General features: G+C 38.2%; 1 protein-coding gene across 9 annotated transcripts in view; it reads right to left on the bottom strand.

Annotated features, from left to right (window-relative positions):
* Positions 1–7,306: 7,306 nt before the first annotated feature.
* The window catches only part of SMC1A (structural maintenance of chromosomes 1A), a 48,069-nt gene continuing 42,411 nt past the window's right edge, over positions 7,307–12,964 (bottom strand). For all 9 annotated transcript variants that reach the window (XR_014075775.1, XR_014075776.1, XM_081565436.1 and 6 more), the window contains 2 exons: positions 8,523–8,655; positions 7,307–7,918 (listed from right to left, as the gene is read on the bottom strand). Coding sequence is in view for 7 of the 9 variants with exons in the window: in XM_081565436.1 (XP_081421562.1) it covers positions 7,766–7,918; positions 8,523–8,655 (286 nt within the window). In the remaining 2 variants the exon portion in view is untranslated. The remainder of the gene's footprint in view (positions 7,919–8,522; positions 8,656–12,964) is intronic.

The following is a 12,964-nucleotide window of genomic DNA, read 5'->3' on the forward strand; positions in this document are numbered from 1 at the left end:
TATTAAATCGATGGGCTGAGAGGTTTAGGGAAATATGCTAATAGATTTATGAATGAACTGATGTAGCAAATATTAAGGCTGGGAGCTTTTCAAGTGAACAAAAAACCTAAGCAATTATTAAATACAGGAACACAAAAAAGGCCAAAATAATCCAGGTAATTATAGTACATTTCTTGGCTCTGTAGCAACTATGGATTTACTAGGAATTGGGATACAAACAAACTGGAAGGGAGGGAAAGTATGAATGTATGTGTGGAGAGGGATAAAACCCTTTTCTACCATAACGAGATGTCAAAACGTAATGTCTCCAATTGCTAAGAAATAGTAGCATATTATTAGAGAAATGAAGTCAAAACTACAATGAGGTATCACCTCACACCAGTCAGAATAGCCATCATCAAAAAATCTACAACCACTATGGAGAACAGTATGGAGATTTCTTAAAAATCTAGGAATGAAACTACCATGTGACCCAGCAATCCCACTACTGGGCAAATACCCTGAGAAAACCATAATTGAAAAAGACACATGTACCCCTATGTTCAATGCAGCACTATTTACAATAGCCAGGACATGGAAGCAACCTAGATGCTCATCAACAGATGAATGGATAAATAAGTTGTGGTACATATATACAATGGATTACTACTCAGCCATAAAAAGGAACAAATTAGAATCAGTTGAACTGAGTTGGATGGACCTAGAGCCTGTTATACAGAGTGCAGTAACTCATAAATACAAATACCATATATTAATGCACATAGATAGAATCTAGAAAAATCATACAGATGAACCTATCTGCAGGGCAGCAATGGAGACACAGACAAAGAGAACAGACTTGTGGACACAGTGGGGGAAGGAGAGAGTGGGACAAATTAAGAGAGTAGCATTGAAATATATACATAATTGTGTATAAAATAGGTAGCTAGTAGGAAGTTGCTACTAATATATAACACAAGGAGCCTAGCCTGGTGTTCTGTGATGACCTAAAGGGGAAGGATGGGGGTGGGGGAGGAAGGCTCAAAAGGGAGGGGATATATGTGTAATTATGGCTGATTTGTTTCATGGCAGAAATCAACACAACACTATAAAGCAATTATTCTCCAATTAAAATTTAAAAAAATAGTAGCATAAGTACCTTCCTTAGAAATGTGGTGGTCATTCAGTTAAAAATCCTTTCAGCTACAAGTAACAAAAAACCCAACTTATAGTGGCTTAAACAAATACATTATTTTAGTATTTTCACTTATTTATTTGGCTGTGCTACATCTTAGCTGTAGCATATGGGATGTTTGATCTTCGTTGCAGCATGTGGAATCTTTAGCTATGGCATGTGAACTCTTAGTTGGGACATGTGGAATCTAGTTCCTGGGCCAGGGCCCCCTGCATTGGGAGTGCAGAGTCTTAGCCACTGGACCACCAGAAAAGTTCCTATTTATTTATTTTTAAAGAAGTCAACTTATTATTAACAGAAGTGCCATGCCAGGGTTCAGCTGCTCAATGATGCCATCAAGGATCCAGGCTCTTTCTAACTTTTTCTTCCTTAACGTGTGGTGTCTACATTCTCATGTTCATCCTTTCATGATCACAAGATTGCTGTCACGGCTTCAAGCAGCACAATTATATTCAAGGTAGAAAAAAGAAGGGGACATTGTGTGTCTCAGGAAAACAAGAGCCTTTCAAAAGGCCGCCAGCAAATGTCATGGTCATAACTGGGACACATGGCCATCTCTCTAGCTGCAGGGGAGGCTAAGAAATTATCTGGCTCTTCAGCCTCTGAATGGGAGATGACAAGGGAGAAGAGGGGTTTGGAGTAGTAAATGCCAGAAGGAAAAGCCAAAGACTGGTAAAATAAAGTAGTTACCTCTAGGGAGCAGGACTTGAAGAAGGAAGGAGTGGGACAGGATATTGCTGGGTTTTTTTTATGAGATCTTTAGCATTGTTTTGTTTTTTAATTATGTAAAGTATTAATATTACTTTGATGAAAATAAAACCTTAGAAATAAAATGTTATGGTTTCTACAAAACAAAAACATTTGAGAAATAAAAGCTGGTAGTTGCTTTCTGTCTCCAGAGAGAAAAGGACATCAATTAGCCTTAGAAGCTAACGAGCCAGAATTGGCTCTTTATTGGACTAAGGTATCTTGGGTGTCCACCCACTGATCTGACAGAAAATTGTGCCATCACTATTAACCTGAATGTGGCTGTTGGAAATCACTACAGCACTATGTAGCAGTTACATGGGTTAACTGTGGTTAGACAGTCTTGGTGCAATTTCCTGTCTGCCATTTATTAGCTTTGTGACCTTGTGCAATAGACACCTGGGAAACTCACTTTCCTTCTTTATGAAATGAAGGTAATTCAAGAGCCTGGTACTGAGTAAGCACTCAGCAAATGTTATCTACTGCGATACAATGTTAAGTGTTCTGAGCAGTGATGTAATTTGGGTGTACTTTAACAGTATTATACTTCTACTGAGTTCATTTTTTTATCCTATTCATGGGCTTCGACTGGACTATCCCTGAAAATTATTATTTGTTCCTGAGAGATGTGTGTGCATAGCCTTTGCTCACAGAAGATATGTAGTATGAACTATCAAGAACTGTTCAGGCTTAGATTGCTGTTGGCTCCTGTTGGAAGAAAGACGGTAAAAAGGAACTAGGCTCGATTATTTCCACTACATATATTGTTATTTAACTTTAAAAACAACCCACCCTGTGAAATGTGCTGCTGACTACTGTGATTGCCTTGTATAGGCCACATGGATCAGGTCACCACTGCAGGAAGTAGGTGTGAGAATGTTCCATAAAGAAAAAGGATATGGGGAGTGCTATGCTGGCACAGGAAGTACGGTTGACCTGGGAGTGAGGAACAGAACAATGACCTCCTCTCTCTGATGTCAAGGTGAGAGCTGAAGATCTGGACTTCAGGAAGGGAGCATATGGCCAAAAATCATCCAGTTGGTGGATAATCTTTCCCACATGAGGTATCAGGTAGGGACATCCAATAAGTGGCTCCCTCCTGAGGGGCGTAGGTGACATTCTTTTGGAGAGGTAATATCTAGTATCCATTTAGTTTTCCTTTCTGGCTTGGTAATTATCATCTGTTATTCCCAAGATTCTGATAAAGTTCTATTAAGCACACATACAGAGAAGATATTGCATCCATTTAAAAAAAGATACTATGAAAAAGGCATCTTTGGAGACTAAGAAAGAGTACTTAGAAATTTTAAATGACTGCCAAAAATGAAAGAGTTCAATAGAAGATAAAGCCAGGAAAATGTCCCAGAATGCAGAACAAAAAAGGAAAGACACGGAAAATATGAGAGAAAATAAAGACAAAGACAATGACCCAGGAGGTCCAAAATCCAACTAACAGGACATCTAGGAAGGGAACAGGGAAAATAAACGAGAGAAAATTTGCAAAGAAATAAAGCTGATTTCTTGGAGGAGGGGCATATGAGTCTTCAGGTTGAAAAGGCCCAACTACCAGGTGCCCAGTAAAACAGATGGGGGAAAAAACACATTTTGGGGGTCATCATTGTAATATTTCAAAACACTAACGATGACCCTATATGTGAGACAGCAAAAGAGACACAGATGTAAAGAATAGACTTTTAGACTCTGTGGGAGAAGGTGAGGGCGGGATGATTTGAGAGAATAGCAGTGAAACATGTATATTACCATATGTGACACAGATCGCCAGTCCAGGTTTGATGCATGAGACAGGGTGCTCAGGGCCAGTGCACTGGGATGACCCTGAGGGATGGGATGGGGAGGGAAGTGGGAGGGGGGTTCAGGATGGGGGACACGTGTACACCCATGGCTGATTCATGTGAATGTATGGCAAAAACCACTATAATATTGTAAAGTAATTAGCCTCCAATTAAAATAAATTAATTTACAAAAAAAGATCAAAAGACAATTATAAGCAATTATATGCCAAAAAATAGCTTAACGTAGAAGAAATGAATACATTCCTAGAAACATACAACCTACCAAGATTAGATCTTGAAGAAATAGAAATTCTGAACAGATCTGTAACTACTGAGAAGACTGAATCAGTAATCAAAAACCTCCCAACAAAGAAAAACAGAGAACAACATGGCTCCAATGATGATTTCTACCAATATTTAAAAAACAAGTCAATATATCTCAAACAGTTCCAAAAAAACAGAAGAAGAGGGAGCACATCCAAATTATCAAAAACAAAACAAAATCAAAAGGAACAAATGTCATTGGAGAAATTGGAACTCATGCACACTGTTGATGGGAATGCAAAATGGTATAGCTGCTATGGGAAACAGTATGGACAGTCCTCAAAAATTCCAAAATAGAATTATCATATGATCCGGCAAGCTCACTACTGGGCACTTATCCAAAGAATTTCAGTCAACATCTTCAATAAATATTGGCACTCCAGCATTCATTGTAGCACTATTCACAATAGCCAAGGTATGGAAACAACCTAAATGTCCACTGATAGATAAGCCAATAAAGAAAATGCTGCATATACATACAGTGAATACTATTCAACCTTAAAAAAGTAAATCTGAAATATGTGACAGCATGGATGAACCTTGAGAACATTATTCTAAGTGAAATAAGCCATCACAGAAAAACAAATACTGCACAATTCTACTTATATGAGTATCAGAAATACTCAAATGCATAGAAACAAAGAGTGGAATTATGGTTTTCAGGGACTGGTGGGATGGGGGTAAACAGGGAATTATTAATCAATGGGCATAAAAGTTTTAGTCAAGTAAGAGAAATAAGCTCTAAATATATGGTTATACAACACTGTAATTATAGTCAACAATATATACTTCAAAATTTATCAAGAGGGTTGATCTCATGTTGTGTTGTTACCCCCCACACACACATACACACACACAGTAAAATAGAGGCTATACATACTCTGCAGCCCAGAAATCCCACTTCTAAGTATGTTTCCTAGTGAATTCTCCATGTATATGAAGAATCATTTACAAGAATGTTTACTGTAGCATTATTTATAGTAGTAAAAACCTATAAACAACCTGAATGATCACCAGGGAGAGAATGTCTATGGAATGCTGTGTGGCAATTCATATGAAAAAACTAGAAAATTTGTATTAGTATGAGTAGATTCTAAAATTAATGTTAATTTAAAGAATATTATTGCAATGTTTTGCACAAAAGTGTTTTCAAAAAAAAAAAAAAGTATGAAGGAAAAAAACATAAGCTTCCAGAATTAGGGAAAACAAGCCTTCAACAGAAATTGAGAACCCGACTTCCAATTAGCAACACTACATGCTAAAAGCAGTACTTACAAAATTTAGAGGTAAACTGTTTCTTAATATAGAATTCTAAAGACAAACTATCATTCAAATATAAAGGTAAAATAACGCTACATTTTCAGATATGCCAAGACCACAAAATTTACCTTCTTAGAAAGTTACTTGAGAATGTCTTCCAAGAAAATATATGACGTATCAGTCAGCATTGTTGAGTGCAAGTGACAGAAGCTGCCTCTAGTTAACTTAAGCAGAAGAGGGACTTATTGCAAGGTCATTTTTGTAGCTCACAGAAGTCTGGAGAATAGGGCAGGAGAAGCCACAGCTAAGGCCACACCGTGGGGACAACTGGGTCCGAATGCTATGGGCACTGCAAGCCTGGCTGCTCTGACCCCTGGACATCATCCTATCATCACATGCCACTGAAGACAAACTCTTATCATCTGTCTGTTCTCATTTATTTGTGGTCAACTTTAGGATTATGTTAATCATGTTCTTCAGTCCATGGCATATTATTTTCTTCAGTCCATTCAAGGCCCCTCTTTTGCTTGATTTCATTGTAGTATTATTTTTCCCTGTCAGTTCCCAACCCCGCCCCCATTCTCCTGCCCACCTCAGTAAGTGACTCTAGTGTATGTCACGTATACACACTTCCAACGCATCTTCCATAGATCTACTTACATACATGCACATCTATGATATTATAGTGTTGTTTTACATTTACACAAATGGTAAATTTGTGCTATAAACCTCATTCTCTTTATCTTTTCCATTCAACACTAGGTTTTAGAGACCTATGTGGCTACATGTAAATTCAACTATTTTCTTTTTATTGTTTTATGTATTCCACCCTATGAATATATCACAGTTTGCTTATCCAGTCCCATGGTAATGGTCACCTGGATTGCTTCCAATTCTTCATTACCATAAACAATGCTGGTTTCCTCGATGGCTTGGTGGTAAAGAGTCCTCCTGCAATGCAGGAGATGCAAAAGATGCAGTTCGATCTCTGGGTCGGGAAGATCCCCTGGAGAAGGAAATGGCAACCCACTCCAGTATTCTTGCCTGGGAAATCCCATGGACAGAGGAGCCTGGTAGACTACAGTCCATGGGTTGCAAGGAGTTGGACGTGACTGAGCGACTAAGCAAGCAAGCAAGCATAACAATGCTGCAACAAACCACCTCAACTATATTTCCCTAATGACCTGTGTTAAGTATTCTCTGGAATATATACCCAGGAGTCAAATTGCTGGGTTGTAGGGTATACACATCCTCTACAGGAGGTACTGCCAAACTACTCTCTGGAACACCTGTACCATTTTACACTCCACCCACAGTTTTCTTTTCCTCTCATCATCATCAGTGCTTTGATGATATCTGACTTTCTCCACGTTGCCATTCTTGTATTGATTTCTCAATGTTATTTTCATTTCTCTAATTATTTGCAGAGTTGAAAATCTCTTAATGTATTCAAGTTTCCCCTTGTGTTAATTCAAGTTTTTCCTTCTGTTAATTACTCATTTCCTTTTCCCATTTTCCTCTTGGATTTACCATCTTCTTTTTCTAGTTATTAATCTTTTGTCAGTTTTACATATTGCAAACATATTCTCCTAATATGTCATCCACTTGTTAATCTTATATATTCCTGTCTCCTTTGTGTTGTTCACGCTGGATTCAAAGCTATGAATAGAGTATTTGGTCCTTGCTGCCTGGTGGGCAGGGAAAGGAAGTCTAACCACCTTTGGTTTCCATAGAGGAAGTGGGGGCCTGCCTCTCATTGAGACTCACACCAAGAGGAATCCCCCCAAACAGGATGAAGATTTAAATACTAGGCAGCCAATAGAGTTCATTCCTTTGGTTATCCAACATCCACATATACCTTTCATCCCAGATTTACTCTAAAAGTATGCTTTCACAATATAGTGCCTCATATAACCAAAAAACACACATTCCTTCTCTAAAGGGAGACAGCAACAATATGTTATAATGCTTTCATGTGCAAGCAATATAAAACCCAACTCAAACTGGCTTAAATAATAAATGCAATTTATTGGCTCACTTAACTGACAGGTCCATAGGCAGGGAAGACTTCAGGCCTGGTATGATCAGGAATATGGATCCATTTCTCTGTAATTCTCTTGGCTCTGCCTTCTCCATTTGTCAGCTCCATTCTCAGGTAAGCCTTCCACATGCTCAAAAGATGGCTAACAACAGCAATCAGACTACATACTTCTTTGTTCATGTCCAAGGAAAGACAGCTATATCTTCCCTCAAAATCTGAACAAAAGTTTCAGTGATTGGATCATTTCTGAACCAATCATCACTGTGATAATGTGGGAGATTACTCAGATTGGTTTATATCAACAGTTCTATACCTAGAACTGGCAATGGGGTCAATTCCACTCAAATTGCACAGCTGTTAATACAATGGGGGAGGAGAGGAATGGATGGTGGAGAACAACTACAAAGGCCACTACAAAGGAGTAAACTAACAAAGAGGAAGATATAAGGTCCAGGAAAGATTGGGTCCAACCCAGAAGAGTAATGAAGGGACGTCCCAGGATGACAGTTGTGCTGCAGGCCTACAGAGCAACCAGTCCAAATTGGAGCAGGAAGACGGAGGGCTCCAGGAGGAAGGTATCTGGGGAAAAAGGGGATTCAAATGATTTTATACTTTCCTTAAGAATTTGGAACAACTTAAGAAGGAGATAAAGTCAGACAACGCAAGGAAAAAAGAAAGGCAATTAGAAACTCCAGGAAAAAACAAAAACTGTATAAGAAAAGAAATGTAATCCTAGGACACTGGAGCATTAGGAACAACATTTACATAATCATAACAACATAAACACTTTATTGACTTTAAACTTTTAGAATGACCTGTTAGCAAAGTATAGATGATTTAATTTTGGTTATAGAACAGAATGTAAATATTATTAATCTTGTTAATATAAAAGTATAAATGAGAGAATTTGAGAGATTGAAAGAGGGAGCATAAATCTATTATTTAAAGGTACAAAGGTAAGAAATAGAGGACATATAATTAATGACATGTCTATATATTGGGGGCATGGGAGGAGGGCAGTTGGTGGTATTAATAGCAGGAAGTAACAGATAATGTCTAAAAGTGGTAAGTTGCAAATAGAAAAAATTGTATATTATTTAAAGATATGAAGATTATCAGAAAAGTAAAAAATAAACAGTTATAAGTAGACTAGTAGATTTCTAGGACAAGATGGCAGACTTACCACATGTTTATCTCCACTCCCACCTGAAACCTTGCTAAAATAATAGTAAAGGAATAAAAAAAAGTATAAAAACACAATGATGAAGAGAATGTCCGTCAGGAGCAGGTCCATCAGCGAAAGAGATTCCAAATGTCTGGAAGATAGGAAGAAAATGGAGGATTGATGACTGATAAAGCATGGTGGAGGAAGCCACAGCCTGGAGTATGCATGGAGGTGATTCCACTGAGGAGGAGTTGATCTTTCTGTGCAGTAGCCTGGAGTGAGTCTTAACAATGCCAGGTATGATATAGAGTATGAGTGAGATGTTGGTACGAGTGAGATGTTGGTCTGAAAACAGGGTGATAAATTGGGAAGCTGTATATTGAACTGTTAACCCACCCCTCTGTGTACAATTCACAGTAGCTAGGTGTCTACCCATTAGGCAAAACCAGACATTTCTTATCTACAGCAATTGAACAAGCTCAGAGAAAGATCTTTGTGTTTTGGCGCAACATAGTAGTCAAGCTATTTTCCAATCATTCTAAAGGTAAGCCACCAGTCACGTAGCCCTGTACCCCATACACAGAGCTTTGAATCCAATTTTATTGCTGTGTTCTTAAATATGAGCAAACCACTATACATTACCAGGGATCTGAGAAAAGATTACAAATTGAAAGAGACCAAAATAAGCAAATGGGGAAAAAACAAATCCCAAAGGAAATAAATATTTCAAAGAACACAATGAAATATAAAAATACCTCTATTACTCCAAGAGAGATTCAAGATAATAGTACATCCATTAAACAAGTACAGGGTGCTATAAGAAAAGATAACATGAATGGATATTTGGACATTTTAAAATGTGATTGGAAAAATGAAGAGAAATGTAGGGCTTTCCTGGTGGTCCAGTGATTAAGAATCTGCCTGCCAATGCAGGGGACACAGGTTCCATCCCTAGTCTGGGAAGATCCCACATGCTGCGTGGCAACCAAGCCTATGCACCAAAATTGCTAAGCCTGTGCTCTAGAGCCGGTGAACCACAACTACTGAACCCACATGCCTAGAGAAGCCTGTGCGTTGCAACTAGAGAGCAGCCCCCATTTACAACAACTAGAGGAAGCCCACATGGGACAACAAAGACCCAATGCAAGAAGGAAGAAAGGGAGAGAAAAAAGAAGAAAGGAAGTAAGAAGAAGGAAAGAAAAGAAATGCAAGAGAAGAGTTGGAAAATAAAGTTAAATCTTCTTCCAGAAAGTAAACAAAAACAAAGGGAGAAAGAAAACTAGGTAGGGGAGAGGGAAGGAGGTAGGAAGTGTGGCAGCAGTAGAGAGAACAGATAAAAATACAAAAGATAAATTCAGAAGGTCTAACATTCCACTTTAATGAGTTCCAGGCGAGAACAACAAAAACAGAAAAGAGGAACGTATCAAAGAATTTGATCAAAGAATATGAGAATTTCCCAGAATTAAAGAATTTCAAAATGAAGAGGCCTAACCAATGACCAATGCAATGAATGACAAATCCCCAAACTTAAAACACCTAATTAGGAAATTTTAAAATACCACAAATACAGTTTTCAAAAAATTACTATTTAAAGAGGAGAGTGAACGGAGTAGAAGTACTTTTCCCTATTCCTCTCCTCAAGGATAGCTAAAATCCTGGGACATTACATATAAACATAAGACTGAGAGGTGAAGAGAAGGCCAACCTGCTGAGGACCTCAGTAGCAGAGGAGCAACGTGGTGATTTCCCTTGGTTTCCTTTTTGTCTCACATATCTTAGACTTGGTGCTGGATAAGATGGTAATTAGATAATAACCATTCTACTCCAGCCAAACACCACAGGAAAAACTGTAGTCCCACCAGCAAAGGCCAAGTGGGGAGCCTAGACTTCTACCTTTGCTAGCTATAAAGAGTAACTCTTCCCCTCCTCACTAGGGTAGTGTTTGGGAAGGCTGAGTGGGGAGCCAGAACTCCCACCCTCATCTAAGAGTAATGAGGAAACCCTCCCTCTGTGGTATGAACAGACACTGAGTGGGGATACTGGACTTCCATGCCCATCTGATAGTAACAAGTAACAAGACACTGCTGGAACAGTGTCTGAGGAGGCAAGGTAAAACAAGATATTTAAATAATCCTCATATTTAACACAATACCTAAAATTCCAAGGTTTCAACAGAAAATCACTCATCATACCATGAACCAAGAAAATCTCAATTTGAATGAGAAAAGACACTCAACAGACTCAACACCATTATGACAGAGATGTTAAAAATCATCTGACAAGGGTTTTTAAGGAGCCCCATCATAAAAATGCCTTAATGAACAATAAGGAATATGCTTAAAACAAGTGAAAAAATACAAATTGTCAGTAAAGAAATAGAAGATATAAAGAAGAATCAAATGGAAATTTTAGAACTGAAAAATACAATAACCCAAACCAAATGGATGGATGGCAAAAAAAGGGGGACAGAGGAGACAATCAGTTAACTGGAATATAGAACAACAGAAATTACCCAATCTGGAATAAGAGAGAAAATAGACTAGGAAAAAAGTGAACAGAGCCTCAGGGACCTGCGACACTATAAGAAAAAAATCTAACATTCATGTCTTTGAGGTCCCAGAAAGAAGAAATAAATGAGTTAATTTCATAAGAGCAACGAGACTTCAAAGTTCTGTGGGAAAATGGTGTTGAATCTCAAACTTTAGGGGACATCCCTGGTGATCCAGTGGTTAAGACTCTGTGCTTTCACTGCAGGGGGCATGAATTCAATCCCTGGTCAGGGAACTAATATCCTAATATCCTGCGAATGCCTCAAGGTACAGCCACAAAACCACAATCAATCAATCAAACAAACAAAAAAAGCCTAAAAGAAATGAAACTTTGTATCCAAGCATAAGAATGGAATACAGTATCCAGGAAGTCTATCTCCTATACAACCTTTCTGAGAAGTTACTTGAGGATGTATACTATCAAAACAATGGAAAAAAACAGACACAACAAAAACCCTGGGAACCACCAGTAAATAGTCATGTAACCAAGAAAAGCTGTGAAGGAAAGTTCCAAAATGACAGTCATGCATCAGGCCTGGAGAACAACTAGTCCAGATTTGAGAAAGGGATGGAGGGCTCCAAGAAGGTCTTTTATGTTTGGGGGGCGGTAGACTTTATGTACCTAATGTAATAGAGATTTTTGAAAAGAAAAAATGGAATATATGAAAAAGTAAAATAGTGAACGAGAAACAGAATTAGAAACTTCCAAAAAAATGAAAAACTGCTACAAGGAAAAAATTATAAAAGTACATTGATTGGCTCTGCAATGAACAATATTTACAGTCATATTAATAATAACTGTTTATTGCTTCTAAACTGTTAGGATCAAACTATAGACAACACACACAGAAAAAGCCTTAATCATGATTACAGAATAGAATTCAATGTTACCAACTTTGATATATAAAAGACCAGATGACAGAAGTTGAGAGGTTGAACAGTGGGGAAGAAGGCAAATAGGGAAGGTATTCTCATTTAACAAAGTTCTGGTTCAGAAAAATGGTCTCTCGCTCATGGAACAAGGAATCGGTGTTGCTTAAATTCAGAAAAGTTATCTAATAGAGAAACTAAATCATATTAAAAACAGGAAGGACAAGAGTTGAACTTGGTGTAAATTATCTAAATCCTCATCTGTCATAGCAGAACATAAAAGACACATCATATGGCATATTATTTTGAAGTGGAGATAACAATCAGAAGAAATAACTAAAAGTAGATGCTAATAACAAGATGGTAGATGTCCGACTCTTTGCAACCCCATGGACTATACAGCCCACGGAATTCTCCAAGCCAGAATACTGGAGTGGGTAGCCGTTCCCTTCTCCAGGGGATCTTCCCAACCCTGGTATCAAACCCAGGTCTCCAACATTGCAGGCGGATTCTTTACCAGCTGAGCCACAAGGGAAGCCCAAGAATACTGGAGTGGGTAGCCTATCCCTTCTCCAGGGTATCTTCCTGACCCAGGAATCGAACCAGGGTCTCCTGCATTGCAGGCAGATTTTTTACCAACTGAGCTGTCATGCAGGGAAGCCCCTCAGAAAAGTTATCTAACAGAGACACTAAATCATATTAGAAGTAGGAAAGACAAGTGTTGAACTTGATGTAAATTATCTAAATCCTCATCTGTCATAGCAGGACATGAAAGACACATCATATGGCATATTATTTAGATATGGAAATAACAATCAGAAGAAATAACTAAAAGTGGATGCTAATAACAAGATGGTGGAGTAGGGATGGGGGCATGTGGGTCAGTTCTCTTTTTTGGTACTGATTTATTGATTCATTTTCTGAACAATGTGTATGCATTACTTCTATTTTAAAATGAACATGTATTTAAAATCAATTTTTAAAGAACAGAAAAAGGACATTCCTGCCCACCACTTCCTCCCTCCCCCCCAAATCCCCTTG

The sequence above is a fragment of the Giraffa tippelskirchi genome, chromosome X (genome assembly GCF_054371585.1).
Source record: "Giraffa tippelskirchi isolate mGirTip1 chromosome X, T2T-mGirTip1v1.2.pri, whole genome shotgun sequence".
Lineage (NCBI taxonomy): Eukaryota > Metazoa > Chordata > Mammalia > Artiodactyla > Giraffidae > Giraffa > Giraffa tippelskirchi.